Source organism: Cyanistes caeruleus, chromosome 2 (genome assembly GCF_971803275.1).
Source record: "Cyanistes caeruleus chromosome 2, bCyaCae1.hap1.1, whole genome shotgun sequence".
Classification (NCBI taxonomy): Eukaryota; Metazoa; Chordata; class Aves; order Passeriformes; family Paridae; genus Cyanistes; species Cyanistes caeruleus.
In genome coordinates this window covers 83,919,256-83,938,885 of record NC_141702.1, presented here as the reverse complement: position 1 = coordinate 83,938,885, position 19,630 = coordinate 83,919,256, and the positions used below count along the sequence as shown (strand labels likewise).

The 19,630-nt window shown below is 33.3% G+C and overlaps 1 protein-coding gene across 7 annotated transcripts in view; it reads right to left on the bottom strand.

The window, feature by feature from the left end:
• Positions 1-19,630, bottom strand: part of DNAH8 (dynein axonemal heavy chain 8) — a 126,586-nt gene that overhangs the window by 52,550 nt on the left and 54,406 nt on the right. For all 7 annotated transcript variants that reach the window (XR_015283599.1, XM_086878340.1, XM_023924402.2 and 4 more), the window contains 14 exons: positions 18,106-18,330; positions 16,990-17,162; positions 15,161-15,339; positions 13,644-13,831; positions 12,709-12,795; positions 12,503-12,610; positions 11,591-11,725; positions 10,797-10,958; positions 9,064-9,310; positions 6,957-7,198; positions 6,734-6,874; positions 3,263-3,500; positions 2,063-2,205; positions 1,353-1,487 (listed from right to left, as the gene is read on the bottom strand). Coding sequence is in view for 6 of the 7 variants with exons in the window: in XM_086878340.1 (XP_086734466.1) it covers positions 1,353-1,487; positions 2,063-2,205; positions 3,263-3,500; positions 6,734-6,874; positions 6,957-7,198; positions 9,064-9,310; positions 10,797-10,958; positions 11,591-11,725; positions 12,503-12,610; positions 12,709-12,795; positions 13,644-13,831; positions 15,161-15,339; positions 16,990-17,162; positions 18,106-18,330 (2,403 nt within the window). In the remaining variant the exon portion in view is untranslated. The remainder of the gene's footprint in view (positions 1-1,352; positions 1,488-2,062; positions 2,206-3,262; positions 3,501-6,733; positions 6,875-6,956; positions 7,199-9,063; positions 9,311-10,796; positions 10,959-11,590; positions 11,726-12,502; positions 12,611-12,708; positions 12,796-13,643; positions 13,832-15,160; positions 15,340-16,989; positions 17,163-18,105; positions 18,331-19,630) is intronic.

Genomic DNA, 19,630 nt, shown 5'->3' with positions numbered 1-19,630 from the left:
TTACATAAGTAATCAATGACTTTGTACCATGTCTAATGAATCCAAAATCACACAACCTTTCAAATAGCCTTAGAATGGTGACTCAAAATTAAAAAAAAAAACAAACAAACAAAAAAACCACCCAAACAATCTTGAATATAACTCTTTCAAGTGATTAGAAGCATTTCACCTGGTTTGTTGCTACATCTCTCCATTGGAAACCAGCAGAGTGAGCTATGTCTTGAGCTAACTCGCTGCTAAGGGAGTCCCTCCTCTGAGGTGCTGCAGGACTGCAGCAGAAAAAAGACACACTACGGTTCTCTCACACACCTTCTGTACCAAGATGAGCAAGACGGGAATTTGTTTCCAAGAATGTTCTAAGGACCCACAATATGCTTAGTAAAGGACATTGGGACAGAGATACTGACTGTTCAATAAGCCTTGCATGCCTGAAAGGATGGCTGCCTTGTTCTGTCTCATTTTAATACAAACCATGACCAGAGTTCTTACACATAAGAATACCTGCTGAGAAAAACTCAGCAGACATTCTGTGACACTGGATTTTTACTATTTTCTTACTAACATTTACATTAGGTTCTTTAAAAAGATGCCAGATTTTGGAATATTCTACAAATAGATTTTTCAATCAAGAAATATTCCAAAATTAATTCTTTTTCCTACCAGAGGCTCATCATCATAAATTCATTGCATTGAATTGGTAATAAAGCAAATTTAACTTACAGAATCACATCCTAGCAACTTAGTAATATCAAATCATACCAGCATTATAACAGCATTATTAAACATCCTTTCAGTCACTTGAAAAAACTATATACAGCATATTTTTCTATTTATATGGATTTTTACCAAGTTACATGGGAAAGAGAAATTTCTACAAAGTTGTCATGCTAGAGGTCTTTAAAGATTGAATTTCTGATGCTGTATTTACTCCTGAACTGAAGAAAAATAAAATTACCTAAAGGTTGAAATCTGTTCTTCATTTAACAAAAATATACTATACTAACTATACTATAAAAACTATATTAACACTGTATACTGAAGAATCAGAAAAACCCAATGTATAATCAAAAAGCTAAAAAGAAAATCAAAGGTCTTTAGCAAAAAATAAAAAGAAGATTCTTAGAATTCCATAATGACAAAACCACACAGCAATCATGAATATAGATATCTCTATGTGAGTGGCTATATTTTACTCTGATCTGCAAAAATTATTTTAATAGAATTTTCTGAAATATTGAAGTGACTTAGACAAAAATGGTCCTTTAGAATTGAATTCAAAATCAGAATTAAGTACCCTTTATATACTTAGCAAGGAAATAGTAGGCAAGATTTTTTAAAAACTGTATTTTTACCTGAAACATAAATGGTTCTGTGGCAGATGAAAAGTTTAGACTTTTTGACAAATGCTCTTCTGGGTCATATCTCTTCATATATCCCTTAATCATGACTGTCTTTGCAGTCCCCTGTTCTCCTATGAGCAAAACAGCCTGTAACAGATATTTAAACCACATAAGTAATATCAAAACTTATGTTTATATATGCATAACAGACTTATTTTTGAGAAAATAATAGTTTTTATGTCTATTTTTAAATGCAACATTTTTCGATAGGATTTTCATGTCTTCATATGCACTGAGACCATATGTGGTATTGTGTTTTTCATCCCACACAGATTCTCCAAGAAATTTCTTTGCAAAGGGAAAGGAAGAAACAAGAATATGCTAGATAGAGGCTTTTGTTCCAATTGCCAAACTTCTTCCAGTTTCCGACACATCAGCTGCAAAAGTCTCTTTTAGTAGCTGATCCTAAGAAGACTTCCTGTAAATTCCTTCCTTTATGTTTTAAAGTTTTGTTCATGCACAAAAATAATTACAGAGGATCCATATTAAGAAAATAAAAATAAAACAATATAATGATGCGCCTAGGAAGCAACGACTAGAGACAATGACTGATGATGATGATTGATGAAGAACAATTGTAACATCCAGTTACTTTTAAGTAGTTTTCTATTTAGTTTATATATAAATGAAATATATACTAAAATATGTAATCTTGTACTTACTTTCTTTTGTTTTGCAATTGTGTTTATCAAAAACTGAGTTCTGGTATTATCAACATTAGGAACCAGAATAGATGCATAGTCTGGGACATGATCTGTTGGATAAACAAATTCCTGAACTCTTTTACTCCAGTGCTCCCAGGCACCTGAAATTACCAAAAAAACCCAAATAAGCAAAAAAAACCCAACAAAAAACAAACCAAACCAAAAAAATTCCGATCATGTTCAATACATTCAATATTTCATTAATACAATAATTTAAAAACAAATAGATCTTATGGGTAGAATACTACAAAATATAAAACCCGATAAATTTTCTCAAATCTGCCTAAAATGCACCTAACAAAAGACACACTTAGTCATGATCTAAGTAATTATTCTATAATTATTATTTATTATTATAAATTATTTAATTAATTATAATTAGTAATTATTCCATGAGTAATTAGTGTATAATCCTACTAAATGTAGACATATTTATTAAACTTATATATACTTATCTAAATAAAAACCCCAAAGAATGTTTACCTAGAAACTAATTATCACACTGCTGATGACAAAATTACAGAACATGACAATATGGATTGCATATGTGTACATTGAATCAATGCTGCTGGCAAAAAACCAATTGGATCTGTATATGAGAAAAATCAATTTCTTCAGAAGAGAACATACTCTCTATCATAACAGAAAGGTTTTTGTGACAATGGTTGTGTGTGCTAGTTAAACTAAAAAATTTGTTCTAGAAAATAGCACACTATTCAAAATATCAAGAATCAAAATATCTCACTATTCTTATAATTCTATAATCTTTCAGATTTATGACTGGTTATTAGAAGTGAGTAATAATTATTAAGCAAAATTAAAATCAGATTTTATTCCTTTAACAAAAACTACCAGATGTAAGAAAATTAAACATAAAATAATATTAAGCTAGACTAAACTAGCTTAAGCATAAATTATCTACAAACTGTAGGCTGGCAAAGTTAATAGAAAAGTAATTTGTAAGAAGCAAATTAAAAAGAAATAATAAAACATTAGCAAAGAGCACTCTATCTCTTGTCTCTGACTTCTCACATTCACAGATGTGCTGGTACTACGCTGTCAAAAAACCTTAACTCATAGGGCTGTATAATAAGGACTAAAGCAGAAACAGAGCTATAAAATGACAGTTTAAAAAACAATATTGGTTCTTTTTCTTACCACGATCACTAACATAAAACTCATACATCGTTTGATTGCTGCCACGAGGGATTTTTGGTAAGTCTAATTTATTATCATGAGCTCTAATGAAGGCTTCAAGTTTATCTCGACTGTCCAGCTCCAGAAGGGCACCTAAACTCCACATTATTGCAAAGTTGAACAATTTATGCAGAAGATTTGTAGCTGATACACCACGTTCTTCCTTCAATGGAATCAAGCCCTCCAGAAGATTAATGGACTGAAAATATTTTAAAATATGCATTTAGAAAATATTATATAATATTTTTTAATTTACCTATATATGCATACACATGTGTTATTTATATGTATTCAAAATTTAAATCAATACAGATTACAAAAAATCCAAACAAAAAATTCAGAAGAAGAAACCAAATAAAATTTATTAAAGATAGCTATATAAAACTAAACAAAGTTTCCAAAATTACTTAGGCAATTTGATCATCAATTATCCTTTCAAATTATGCCTACAAAATAAATGTCATATGTGAGCTAGGGTAACAAAACAGATTTTTAAGGGACTTTATAATATTCAGACTAGGAGAAGCCTAACCATTTCTTTCCATTTTTAAGCATGGAAGAATTTTCAGCATCTATCTGATGTATTTATCTCAATTATGGTACAATTCATGTATATATTACATTAACTTCTATTTTTTCAGTTTTAAAAAATAGATTAAATTATTCTATTATGTGATTGCTTCACTCTGTTTCCAAGGAACTGGAGTCCAGATTCTAGAAAAATAGTAACTTGTTATCTACAATTCTGTAGTGTTGATTATAAATTCGCATGTTTGACTGTCTTAGATAACCCCATTTGTACTCCCCTTCTATGCAAGGCAGTGCACAGCATACTGTTTCAAAATACACCTTTTTAACAGTGAAAGAGATTTTCAGTCAGCTCTTGGCATTAGTACTCTTTATGCATCTCATACTTGGAGTGGGAAGTAATATAGTAACACATACTTCTAATACTTGCCCAGCATCTCATTTGCAACAGTGGCCAAAAGTGGAGAAGAGTAAAAGAAAAAAATCTCTCTTGGCTTGTGGTGCTGCTGGGGTACTACTTCCCGTTGGTACCCTCTCTGGCTTGTGACTTTCTGAACAACACATACTTTTTCTGCTTTTATAATTCCATGTGCTTTTTTCCACCCTGAAAGACTGGTCTTGAGCCTACATAAACTTTTATTCTCTATTACAACCTTTGGCAAGATGTCCCATAGGTCTGCTACTCATGGCATTGAACAGTTTGTTTTCTTCCTGTGTGAACTCCTTCACACTTACCTTCACTGAATTTCATTTGCCATTTTATTACCTACTTATTCAGTCTCATAAAGTCTGTCTACAGTTCTTCATGGTTAGTTGTTTTGTCCTTAACACCCTGAATAATCCAGTATTGTCAATAAATGTCTTCACCAAAAACTTTTCCAAATTGTTTATGAACATTTTGAACAGCACTGATCCCAACAAAGGTGCTGCAGGGTGAATGATAACCTCTGTCCTTCCTAAAAGCTGATAATACAGTCATACATTTCCTATCTTTCAATACATTATTTTATCTAGAAATTAAACTCCTATCTTCTGCTATGACTATTTGGCATCCTGGTAAAGAACAATGTCAAACACGTTTGAGCCTTCATGCAGACTGTATCAATCAGATCTCCTTTAGCTACAAGTTTACTGACTTCTCCAATAGACTCATAAAGCAGGATAAATTTAAAGAAAAGACTGGTGTTGAATATCCTAAGGTAAATGGCATTTGTCTACCTAATGAGGTGGGCCAGAGGATGTTAGAAAGTCAGTGGAAATTACAAGGAGAAAAGCAAAGGTGAGATCATATTTATATTAAACCATTATAAAGCTACTATACATGAATAGGCAACTTAAACTGTGAATGCCAACAAATGGCACATAATCAGGTACATGTACATGTTTGGATGAACATCAAAAAGTGAGCTTTGGAACTCAACTACAAGTCTACCAGATGCAACTTTTTTGTTTTGGTTGTAATTTTTGAAAATGCATGGACTAAACAGAAGCAGCAACTCCTGAATTCTACAACTGCTAAAGAGACATAAGACCCAACAAATCAGGAGGCTAATAAGGTACAGGGTTTCTGCACAGAGACCATTTACGGCAAAGCTGGGATTTTAACGTACAAGTAGGGTAAAAATCTCTGGTCACTGGCTCTTAGATAACACAATCAGGGAGGCCTGCTAAGAGTAATTTAATTTGCCACAGATGTAACAGAAATTTACTAGTGATTTTCATTGACACAAAGAAACATTCAATACAGCTTAAATCAAGAAAATATTTCCCTGATCAAGCAGCATAAATAGAGCACTGACTTGCTGACACTTCCTAACAAGTGCTAATCAAAAATAACAGAAACTTTTGATCACAGGAAAAATCTTCTATGAAGAAAAGCTTAGTTAGTCAGAGGTTTCACAAATAAGAAATACAGAAGAAAAACAGTAACTGTCTCAAAAATGTTGTCCATTACACATCATAAAGCGGTTAGTTCATTTGTTTCTGCTTGTGACTTTAATTATAAAAATACTCTAATTGCATTTGACACTGCACAGTTAAGCTCTCCAGCATTTACTGTGGCTATTGATTGGCAGTAAAATACTTCATAGTCTAGAAAATCTGAAACTCACCCTCTAATGAACAGCAAAAAGATATTGGGTGCAAATTCGGTAATCTAACATTAAACTGGAGTGCTATCTAGAACATTATCTTGCCTAGACTCTTTTCAGGGGCACCACTAAATTTTTTATGAGTGTGTCAAAATAAAAGGTAGATTACATTGACAAATGGAAAGTCTGGAAACTTAGAAACTGCAGATGACAACAGTCTCATAAACTAATCAGCTGGAGATATGCAGCAAAGGACTGTGATTCTTGCAAAATCTGCCAAACACATATTTATATTACTTATAAATCACTGATATAGTTTGGACTCCACTCAAGGTAGAATTCCAACTGATAAGAAAGGAGAGGCAAAAATTACTATATTCACCTTGAAAGAGCTGATGGACAGAATTGCACCTATCACATCTGAAGATTAAAAGAAAAATAGAATTTTTCTCCTCTCTCTGCTGACACTGCTAGTAGAGATACAGTGACCCTTACCACAATATTTAGGTATTAAATGAACCAAAATGAATCCACTAGCTTATTAAACATAGACTTCTGGAAATTTACTGAAGCCTGCAAATCCCAATCATTAGAAGTCTAGCCTAGGTATGAAGTAATACAGAGAAGAAAAATTTTCTTTTGTACATCTTCACACTTCCTCTTATATTGGCCAAGAAACTGATTTTGAGCTTTTCTTTGACAGGAGACAATATTTTCAAATTAAATTTTATGGCTATCAAATGTTCTCCTTGTTATTTCTTCATTTTTACTATTGTCAGTCAATTCATACAGACTCATACAGTATCTCTTTTACCTGCATAATGTAGTTACATTCCAGAAGCTCCATTTTGGGGTTAAGGTTTAGTTTCATATACGTATATGCTGGTTCAAAGATTCTGTCATATAAACTTTGCAAAAGTTCAGCTTCTTGAGAAGTACGTTTTTTCAGCCATGCCTGAAGGAAAAATCCACAATAATATACTGTATAAAATGTACAGCAAGGTATAATAAGGAACAGCCAGCAATAATTATCTTACCTGCAATATTGGTCTCCAGCTGAGGACAGAAGAACTGATGAAGACCATACCCATTCGAGAAACTGTTGCTGGAGAGGCATTCTCAATGTTGTGGACCTCAAATAACAGTTTACATGAAGGAGACATAGGAATTCGATCTCCATTTGCAAGAGTGAGGGTCTTGTTATCATCCAAAACTGAATTTAAATTCTCAATCCAGATTGCATCTACAGGACCATCTAAAACCAGAAACACATTTTCACCTGGAAAAATAATCAAAAGAGAAATAGTTAATATCATATTGCTGAAAAAGCAAGAAAATAAGTGTAGAAAAGATTATTTAGAACTTCAATGTCATATAAAAATTTATTTCATTTATTGTAATTTCTGCCATCTATATGGATGTTCATTACTGAACAAATTGCATACTCAGTTGTCACCCTGAGAATCAGACCTTTTGATATTGTTTTCATAATTTCTAGCCACTTTCCCAGGAAAGTAACTATAAACATGTTTTTAAACATTCCATTAAAAATATACCTTTGATAGACATCTCTCATGGCCAGTGTAGTTAAGAAAGTAATAACCTGATTATCAAATCCCTAGTCATTGTCAAAAGCCTATTAATACTGAAGGAGCAAATAAACCTTATTCTTCTTTCATCTCACTTTGAGCTGCATCTATGTGAATTATTTCATGTCTGACAGTGACAGTTAAGGAAATATTTTTGAAACAATTGGTGGCAAATGAGGACACAAATATACCTTTGTAGTGTTGAATATTTGTTACCTTGGCTGGCTATCAGATAGAAATTGTGCTACTCTGTGCTCCCTCAACAGGACAGAGGGAGAGAATACAGTGAAAATGCTTGTGGGTTGAGATAAAGACCAACTGTCATGGGCAAAAAAAACAACTTGGAAAACATTATTTTATTGCAAACACAGATATGGATGATGGGAAGCATCAAGACTGTCGCCTTGAAAATTAAACCTTCATTTTCATAGTTGTAGCTACTTTCTCAGGAAAGTAACTGTAAACATAGAGGTTTATGCATTCCTTCTAAGAAACGTCCTTTGATGGATGTTTCACATGACCAGTGTGCCTGGGAAGGTGGTAACTTCATTATCCAATCCCTGGTCATTGTCAAGAATCTGTAAATACTGGAGTCAGGAAATAAAGCCACGGGTTTTTGTTCCAACACTGAAGGTAGTAGTGTGAATCATTTTGTATCCTTTAGTGACAAAGACAAATACATAGATGACCTTCACCCCACTTCATTTTATTTCTCCAGATTCAACCTCTTTCTTCACAAATCTAACTCTTCCTTCCTCCTCCTCCTGCGCCAACCCTACTCCAGTAGCACAGGGAGGTTGGGGAATTTAGTATTTTATTGCTAAAATGAGGGTTCTTTGAGCAACTAAACAAGAGACATTGAATATTCACAGTTAATGAAACTCTCTGAAGATAATGAAACCTAAGCTCACTCCTTTGTTCTTAAAATTTGTTAATTATTTTTCTTATACTTTGAAATATAAACATAGACGTAAACACCTAAGTTTTGGCAATTAAATTTTAGAATTGTGGCTTCATTTGAAACACAGAAAATTTCTAATAGAGAAAAAAATATGCATTTCGAATGTAAGAAATTCAACTGTCTCTTAAGATAAACACCCTTCTAGGAAGGTTCCTAGAAGAATTCCCTTTCTTTAATATATTTATTTTTTCAGATACAAGTGAAACATTGTGAGAAGGAATTTCAGTATTCCAATCCTAAAATATTGAAATATAAATATGGGAAATCAATGTATTTAAAACCATGACAATAACATTATTATCAAGATAATGCCATTAGAACAAATTAATCTAATTTATGATTTATCAGCTTCCAAGTAACATATCTACACTGTAGAACTGAAGTGGCAAGAAAAATTTTCTTTTTTTTTAATAGTAGTAGATATATTACTGAAATAATAAATCTTTAAACTGGTGTCCTTTTAAGAAGTGTAATCTCATCTCATATGTTCTCTATAGTTTTCCTCAAGAAGAACATTTGTGAATTCAATAGGCTTTTTTCAATACATCATTCAAGATACATTTTTATGTTACCAAATGGAAAGCATTTACATACCCTTTTTGGTTTTCAGTGTTTTCCTCCACAGAGTAGAAAAGATTCCATCTGTCCAGTCATTAGTTGCAGCATCTAGTTTTCCAAACATTTGAGGAGCAGTAATAGCTTTGGGGTTCATGCGCATTTCCTTATGAGGTTGGCCACATTCTGTGAGTGCTTTCATTAATACTGTTATAACCATCGTTTTTCCAGACCCACTAGGTCCAAGTGTCATCAATCCATGACGTACCAGATTAGTTTCATATAACTATTAACAAAATCAAAATAAAAGATTTCAAAATCAAAATCAAAATAAAAATAAATACATACTTTGGAATTTTTCTTGCACTTAGTAATGGTTAAGATGTATTAGACATTCAAGTTATATGCTCAGGATTGAAATGAGCATGAATTTGCTAAATTTTAGTGTTTTGTGGAAGAGTACACAGCTTCAGTTCCTAATCTTTTTAGTGCTAAGCAAGCTTACAGGTTCACAGAACTAAATTTTACCTAAACTTTTTTAAGCAGCTGGAAATAGTTTTGTGAGATTTGAAAAAAGATCTTCTATATTATTCAAAAGGAAAAATTTATAGTAGCAAAACATTAATGCTACAGAAGTATGATTAATTACTACAGTGCTGAAATACCTAATTATTTGAAACAAACATAGGGACTGCACTTTCTTCAGAACTATGTATGGGTCTAGATTCAGGAGAGTTCTCTACTGAATTTTCTATTTGTCTTTTAATACTAGCATTAGGTTTGCTGTGGAAGTGTTGAAACATAAACTTTGAAGAATTTAAGATATTAGAAAAGCTAAAGCCTTAATTAAAATTAATCCTTGCTAAATATAATTAAAATAGAGAGGCCTTAGTATTAGGAGGTAATCATTAGCTAATAACTAATTGTCTGTCAACATTATGTTTGTTCAGTTGGCCTTGTAATAAGAAACTAAGAATCTTGTAAGGAACTTCAAGAACGTAAGACAATTGCAACCCAGAAACTAAATGGAAACATGAAATTAGGAGCCTGGCCAGGGGTTCATTTGTCACTTTGTATTGAAAAGGTAGAAAGGTCAGAAAGAGGAAGAGATATATTCCTTCCTCCCTTTTGTGACCTCTCCCCATAATAAAGACCACTGACTCATTTCAAGGAACAAACTGTGCATGCTTAATTGCTTTTTCTTAATTAGCACAGGAAGTGGGGAGTGGGTGGTAACAGGGTTATGAATATGTATTTGTATTCAATATCTCGGTAAAAAAGAAGTCTGTATTTGCCTGCCTTCAGGGCCATGTGTATTAAGGGGTGACCCTACACAATGGCCCAGTGCTGCCAATAAACGTACACTCTGTAACCCTAATAGTTTAAAGAGTCTTTGTCCGTCTCAAGTTGGATACTGATACTAGATCATATCCATATTTTGATAAATCCATGTCAGTCTGTCTATGCAAGTATGAATGAACTTAATGGCAGAAAACAGTGGTAGTCTTCCTGGCTACCAAAAACTTTTTAGATGAAGCATATACTGTTCTTCCTCTGTAAGCTGAATAAAGGCTTGTATCAGTCCAGGATGAAGATCTATAGGCACGACAGTGCACATCCCTTGCATTGGTCTTCCTTGGTATGGTGTACACATAACCTTTAGTTTTTCGCATATTTGATGTGCAGGTTCTTGGCTAAGACTGTGGTCAAGCCAATAACACATTGTTCTGACTCCTGATTGTGAAGAATGTTTTAGAAAAAAAAAGTTTTACCTGAACAAGCTTAAGATTCCATGGCGGATGGTTAACCAATCCTGCCTCTTCAACCTGATGAGCTACTGCAGCCTGAAGCTCATCATAGGTACTGCTGTCCAACTGCAACCCCGGGAAAAGATCATTGATAAGACTGAGAAACAAAGGCTCATCTTCATCTATCTGAAATTTAAAAAAAAATATTAAATGTTTAAAGGATGGTTATCCAAAGAGCATTTCCGAATCAAAATTAGTCTCTGTTTTAAAATGAACAAGCAGTAATAACATACTTTCTAGATACAGATGCTTACAGACAGCTAACAGGAGAGCTTGCTACAAAAGTAGCATTTTGAAAATGTCATCCATAAGCCATGTTAAAGGGAAATTTAGAATTGAAGGAGGTTTCCCACTTAGTAGACACTGGGGTCTATTTATAAAACTGATTTGGAAACCACTTGTAATACATATTGGAAAGAACATCCTATCTGGAAAGAAATCTTTAAAAGTCTTAAAAGATTTAGTGGATACTCATTATTCAACTTACTATTGGTACAGTGGTCAGTCTGTCCACAAGTCAGGACACTGAAAGTCACATGCAGATGTAAGCCACTATTAATGTATTTGAACCTTTGCATAACTAACGCTCTTTATAAGTCTAATAAACTCTCTATGTTGTTCAATGATAACATGAAAGTTATCATGTTTCAAATTTTAGAGAAAAGAATGTTTGAGATTTTCTGAACTCATAAAAAACCAATGAAATATCTATTGGGCTTGCCTCTACCTGGTGCTAAAATATTAAATTAGATTCTTACCAGTTTAGAAAGATTCATATCTCTTAACCCTCTCATGACAATACTTAGTTCGCCTTCAGTTGGCCTGGCTCTCTTTTGAGCTCCAAGAGTCCTCAGTACTGAAAGGATATTCCTCAGACCAAAGTCATAATGGACCTAGAAAGTGGAAGAAGGCTTATGCATCAGTAACAAGTTCTCTAGATTTATTTCATCCATATAACAAGCCTTACTTACATATTGTATAGTACAGTTGTCCTGCCTGGAAGAGGTAGCTAAAATAGGAATTGTTGCTGATGTTTAGGAATTATTCTGTTCAAAGAAATGAAGAATAATAAAGTTGTTTTCAGGAAGATGTGTATGTGGAATAAGGTTTTTCTTTCCTAATTTAAATTTAATTAATTTCACCATTTATCATGTCATACAGAAAAAAATTTGTATCTCTGAATAGCAGGGTTCTAAAAAACTAATTGTTCCATTCTAGACCATGTCTTTTCAACTAAGGTATCTTAAAGCACAGACTTCAGAGCAAGGCAGTGCTATGGGGACATGATCATCTTAAATCAAACTAAATGTTTCTCCTGTGGTTTCCAGTTTCCAATTTCCAACTATTTACCCTAGGCCTAGATAATTTTTACAGAAAAATTACATCACTAGGATAATTTTTGTCAGGCTGACATGTTTTAGCAGAGAAGCTCATGCACATGGAACTAACTAAAAAGCAACATTTTTAACAAAAAAATGTGCATATACAACAACATATTAATGAATTAATGTAGTAATTTAGTAAGAAATTTTATAGAGGTATTTGTTTAAATTACATTTAAAGTATTTCATTATTTTGTAAAAGGCATGGAAGTGATGTTTCAGAAACAATCTGCATAATCCAAAAAGTAGATTTTACTATGTAAATACAAAGGGAATACATAACATTACCTGCTTAGTGAGCTGCTCCTCACAAAGTTTATAAAGAACAAAGAATTTCTTAGCCAAGACCACATTATCAATAAATCCATAACTTGCAAGTTTAACCCTTATAATTATCTGAAATACAAATATTGTAGAAATTCCATTAGTTTCTCTCGAAGAGAGGTCAGCAAATGAAAATACATCTTTTCCTTTCAGTTCATCAGGAATTATACCTGTCTATCTGGAACCATCATTGCAACAGTTCTAAACTGAATTTTGAGGTTTTCTGGTAGCTCTTGACGCCCAGCATATCCAGGATTCTAAATAAGAAAACATAATGCATCATTATTATTATTAGCAATAGTCCAAATAGCCTCCTTTTTATTGTTCAATAAAAATAAATGCATGTATAAATACTTAGAGCAGTTTGGAGTTAGAAGCCTTGCCTATCAATTATTGTAATTTTAATCTCCCATTAAGTAATCTTGGATTGCCATCTGCCTTGGAATTAAGAAACGTACACTTTAAAATTTCCTGTCCATGAGATTACACGAAACAGTGCTATGAAGCCTCATGAATCTCATGCCAACAAGACAGCATATTCTGAAAGTTATTATTACAGGAGATCGAAGAATGTTTACATATCCACGTAGGTACCCATTAGTCAAGACCTCCGACCCTGAAAAATATCTTTCTTATATCTCTCTCTTTAAGTGAATGCTCTTTTTCTACCCCCTCCCTTCATTATCTTTCTCATTAATACTGTTAAAGTATTAATACTACTAAACTACTAATATGTTAACATTATTAAAACATTTGTGAATTATTAATGCATTACTATTAACATTATTAAAGATATGTTAGTAAAAGTGTATTAGTGTTTCAGTCTTCTCAGTGAGCACAGAAAATTCTGCAAGTTTGGCAAAACTCTTAGTCTGCATGGTGAACAGCAATACAGCAATGAAGGGACATAATAATGAACCCATTCAATAATATTAAAGTCAAAATGAAGGCATGCCATTCATGAACAATCATATAATTTATTTACTGTGCATTTAATCTAATTCTATAGTGACATTATTTTATTAATAAAACCAGTTATTCACTTTGTCACATAACCTCTATGTAGTATAATTTGTCACTTTTTTGAAATTATTACTACACTCACCATAGTTAGGAAAATTCCAAACTCTGGATTTAAATCTACACAGTCTCCATCAGAAAAAATGAACTGCTTTTTTTTTTCTTTTCTTGCTGTTAAAATAATATAGATTTGTTGTGCTGCTACTGACAAGACAGGCAATTCGATTCTATTGAATTCATCAAAACATCCCCAAGATCCAGACTGTGCAAGACCTAAAACAGGGAAAGAAAAAAATGTTATCTCTTGTCTTTCAAGTATATTTGAGTATCTGGACTAAATTACTTTTCCTACAAGTAATTAAGTCATATTAGTTTTATTTATTGCCCTGTGGTCAAGGAAACCCAGAGAAAGAAAAAGAAAAGATAAATCTAGAAGTACTATATTAATAACAAGAATATTTTTTCTACAGGACTATTTTCACAGTTGCCTAATTTCTGATTGGAAAAGTAACATGTATGCAATAGCACCTAAGAGAATTGTTTTTCCTTTCAGAATGTTTTGTAAAAAGCTTCTAACAGCATTTATTCCCAAATGATACTGAAGTACCTGCAAACCATGTTTTACTTGCATGTATACTGAAAGTTTGCTATTAAATTGTGAACAATTTATGCAAGTCATTCAGGGTTTATTTGTGTTGCACAGTTAAGGCTAAATCGCTTTGAAGACAGTCTGTCATTAATTTTGTCACTCAAAGATTTTCTAAAATTTTAATGATTTTCAAATGGGTAATATGTTTATAAACCCATAGCTTTAGCCACTTCTATGTCTCTTGCTACCCAATACATACAATAACATTACTCTGAAAAATGAGCTGACAGAAATCTTGTGAAGTTCAAGTCCCTTATTTAGACCAGAATAACCCCATGCAGTAGTACAAGCTCTGTGCTGACTGGGTTGCAAAACAGTTTTGCAGAAAACGAACTACTGTTCCATTTAACAACTAATTAAGCATGAATCAAAACTATGCTCTCACTGCAGTGGAAGCCAGCTGACTACTGGGTAAGAGCATAGTCTGCAGGGTGAGGCATATCACTGTTCACCTCTACTCTGCACTTGTGAGATATAAGCTGGAGTACCATGCTCACTTTGGGGTTTCCCAGCAGGTGAGAGACACTGATATATTGGCATGAGTGCACCAAGTGGCTGCTGTGATGGTCAGTGGCTGGAGGGAGGACATGACACTGTGGCAGAGGCTGAGAGAACAGCATTTATTGAGCTTGAAGAGAAAGCAAAGGGAAAAACCTATTATTGTTGACAACTAGTTAATAGGAGGGACTGAGAAATTTGATTCAGTCTTGTTTCAGAGGTGCAGAGGAAGAAGAAAAGACAATGGATGTCTGTTTCAATGTGGAAGATTCTAAGCCAGAGGAAGTATAAAAAATGTGATAATGAGAATGAGTAAAACACTTGAGCAGAGGTGTTGCAGAACATCTATCCCTGGAGACCGTCAAAACCTGACATGAATAAGGTACTGAGTAAGCACCCTGCACCTCCTAAATGATATATGGAAATCTCTTCTATCCTACAAGAAGAAATCTTACCTTTGAAAATCCTGCCCAAACCTCTGAAGTCCATTTGATCAGAGCAATTAAAAACTACTACGTATTTTCCCAGAGCCTTTCCCATGTCTTTCGTTGTTTCTGTTTTACCAGTTCCAGCTGGTCCTGCTGGAGCTCCTCCCATGTTCATTCCCAAAGCTTGTGCTAAAGTTATATAGCACCTACAAATATTAACTGATGTTAATCTATTAAATTATATTAAAGATATAAGTCCATATGTATAAAATACAGATAAGTTATACAATAGATTCTACAGCCCCTACTTCTTCATAAAGCAATTCCATGGATTTCAGTGCAAAATGTTCAGAGAGGTAAAAGGCATAAAATATAGTATTTAAACATTACTTATAAAAGAAAAAAACCAAACCAACAAATCAAGCAAACAACAAAAGAAACAAATCCTAGTGTTAACAACCTAAAAAATTAATGCACATTCCATAAAGGTATTTCTCATTAAATTTTCTGGCAACTATAAAGAGCACATTCTGCTGTATCATATTCTTCAGCATCCTAACCTGTATACATTTAATTATGTTATTGTTGACTAAATCCAAGTGTGAAAGAATAAGGATATATGGATGGCCCCTTCCCCTGTTATGGATAAGAAATAGATAAAATTCTAGAAAAAAAGAATCCTAAGCTTTAACCCTGTTTGGTTTTTTTTAAGTTTTAAAAGGTCTGGACTACAGTTTTTCTTACATGTGAGCCTTAGTTATGATTTTCACTCATGGCAAGGTATGGAAGAGTAATGCTAAAGGAATTAAGCTAAGGGGTATCTTCACTGTCAAGTCAACAGAGTTTGGACACATTCTAACTGAAGTATTTCTGGTTTTAATCCATAATTGGACAGAATTTTATAACTAATTGGTTCCTCAGTTTAGTTTGAATCACTGTAATTTGTTACACCAAACTTGCACTGCAGGAACTTTCTTGCTTTCTATACAATAAGAAGTTCTGAAGTGACAGGAAGCGTTAATCTCTGCTGTTCTACTTCAATCAGTTTTGGGGTAGAGTTTAACAATTTTACATCAAAAATACTCAGTTTATGAGGGCAATACAATTCACTGCAGAAATCTACTGAACTTTCCATACTGTCACAATAGCAGTTCTACCTCTTCTGGAGAAATAAAGGTATTTAGAAAGTCATAGAGGCACATATACCACATAGATATCAAAGTAAATGAGTGTAGGTTGGAAGTTGTTTTTCTTTCTTGAGGGGATCTTTCTGCAAGTGAAGTATCTCTTGGTCTTTTATTTTCTCATTTGGTTAAAAGTGACATCTCAAGAAAGGATTGAATGGAGAAAGAATGTGGACAAGGAAGGAAGAAAAGAAATTCCCAAGAGGAAAAAAGAAATATAGTTCTTTGTTAAACCACATTTGAAACAAAATGACCATTTACTTGCCTGGCTACAGAAGAAGGAAGGTGAGTGCATACAGCTTTTACTTAGACTTTCAAAGAAGCCACAGAATCTTCAGAGAATCTCTTATTATAAAATTTGAAATATTTGACCTAATCTTCTCTTCAGTATACTGCTTAACCATATGTTACTATATAACCTTAAAACAGTAATTTTATTATTAAATGTTCTTTTTAAGACTGGGCAGTGATAAAGGAATTAGTAAGTGTACACATTAGTGGGACCCTATTTTACCTTTTCTCAAAGAGCATATTAAGCAAATGTATGAGAATGTTTTCATGAATGATCTAGCCCACACAGGACTTTACTCAGATTTCATCTCTTTAAAGATACATGTTAAATAAACACTATAGATATTAAAAGTACTCCTTATCTATAATTGCATTTCTAACCTGTCTGTAAGAGGTGTTATAACCAGACGATCAGTGCAACCCAGAAATTCATTTTGGTAAATAAAATCAACATCTGTAATTGCTACGATGACGAGGTCATAATCCTCTTTATAGTAGAATCTAGACTGCTTTAACCATTCAAAATCAGTCGGTGTTTTGATGTTCATTTTTACCTTAAAAGAAATAAAGGTATGTGTTATAATTGAGCATCTACACTTATTGCCTTTACCAACTGTGATAAAATGCCTTTTTGTATGTGAATAATGAGTGATTACTCAGATTAAAGTTCCTTTAAAGTAAGTAAACTTAAATACAATAAGCATGACATAACATGCTCAGATGTATGCTAAACTGATATTAAAAAACACCCTGATGCTTAACCCAATCATCCCAACATCTATGTTATCAAAGAAATTTTAAACTGCTTTGGTAGGGCAGTCCACTTTCCAAGTGAGAAATACAAATAGCACTCTGTTACTCATTGTAACAAAGGGCATGATGAGGGAAGGATGTGACTGAGGCAGAGAAGCAAAATGCTGGATAATCTAAAAAGCCTCTGGAAATATGTGAGGGACAGTGTTGAAGAATGCCCTTCCTCACAGAATAAAGGACTGGTAACAATTTAGCACGGTCTCAAAAATTCAAGTAGAATTGCAACTATTGTCAGATTTTAGTAGGTTTTTTGTTTGCTTGTGTTCTGTGTCTCCTTAGGAATGTGCAGCCATGTGCCAACTGAGATTCTGTAGATCCATGAGAAAATGATGTTACAGTTACAACAACCTCAGCACTCAGCTTCTTAAGTTATGCAAGTAAGAGTAGTACAACTGTTTTTCAGAGGAATGAAATACTTCGTTTTGTCTACCAAAATAAAACTTTATAGAGGACAGGGAAAATTTAAAAATTCTAAGAAAAGTGTAAATACTTGGCAAAAATATTTAGTTGATAGAACTAAATAATGTTATTCTAGTTTAAGCAAAACTGCATTTTTTTTACAGTGGTGAGATTATGGACATCTTTCTCTTATATATGCATACACATGTAACTGTAGCCACCACATGTAAGAGTATTATGATAGAAAATGTATTTAGTTGCCAGAAATCAAAATCTATACTTTACCAAATCATCAAAAATATCACGCTGATGCACATGAATGGTAATAAGTGTTTCAAATTTCACTCTCTCAAACTTGGAAAGATCCTGTGTGGTCTGGCCAATCAATGTATTCAGAATATCCAGAAATCTAGCATTGGTTACATCCATGATTTTTTTGTCATCCTTAGCAGTGCGTAGAGCTTCTTCTCCATCACGTGTCCACAGTATTTGAATTCCCAGTAATCCAACCTAAAAGTGTAATACATGAAAAATATACAAAGGAATCACTTGTTGAACCCTAGCTGTTACAGAAGGCTTAGTTATAACAGGAACAATAAATTATGGTGTAGACAGTTCCAAAATATCACTATATCCAACGTGAATCCATTTCACCAGGACACCATGCCTGAATTAATTTGCTCTGCTGCACAACCTGCTGAGAAAGCATTTTAAAATTTTACAAAAATTTGTCTCATAATGAGATATACTCAAGCTAAGGACTAGTGTCAGTTTCCCTTCTACTCTTTTAGAGGATCCAGTAATACATACCTAAAGTGGATCTGGGGGAAGAAGACCTTCTGAAAATTTTCCATTGTCAATTTGTAACTAATTAAAGAACATTAAGATGCTGTGAATTTTCACTGAACATGGAATGGCTTGCCTTCTAACATTCTGTCATGCCTGGAGTACAGCCTAGAGCACATTGAACTACAAATCATTTTGCTTCCAAATAAAGGTCAAGAGTTGTAAGATATTGTACGTAAGTTACTGTCTCAGATTAGTTTTGATTTACAATAATCACAGCCAAAATTTACAGACAAACACTGTGCCCCTTTATTACTTTTATTACTCGCATTTCTATATTCACAAAGCACCAAGCCCTAAAAATTTTACTCAACATCTTTCAACTTTTCTGGCTCCCTATGCCTGTACTGAGCTAATGGTTACAGAATTTGTGCATTAGAAGATATCCTGATGATTTCAAATGGTGAGCAGATCATAGGCAGAGTCTAAAAAAAGATTGATTTTCGAATGACCAATGAGTCAAAGGAAAACAAAAAATAAATAAAATAAATATTCGGATGTGACTATCTCATGCTATCTATAACAGCAGCTACTGAGCCAGGAAAACGTCAGTTTGAAGAAAACATTTTATTTGTCAGTATTTTGCCTAATTTCTTCTCTCTTCTGTAACACAGATTTTCTTTGTAAAAATTCCTTCACCAAACCCTTCCAAAACAAACAACATTTGGAGCATAAGAACTTCACAAGATATGAGAAATGATCTTTGCAGAAGGTAGTAAAACTACATCAAAATGTCTGACATGAAACAAGGCAGTCTTTATTTGTTTAAGGTAGTGAAAATTTTCAAATAAACACTGCTGAGACAATACTCAATTACATCATAAATTCAGCTTTAGGATAATTCTATTAAGTATTCAAATATATTGATTTTTTTAAAAATAGCAACATACTGGACTGCAAAATTTTTACTAAAAGTTACACCCAGCACTGTACCAGTCCGCAATTAACAGATTCAGAATTAATA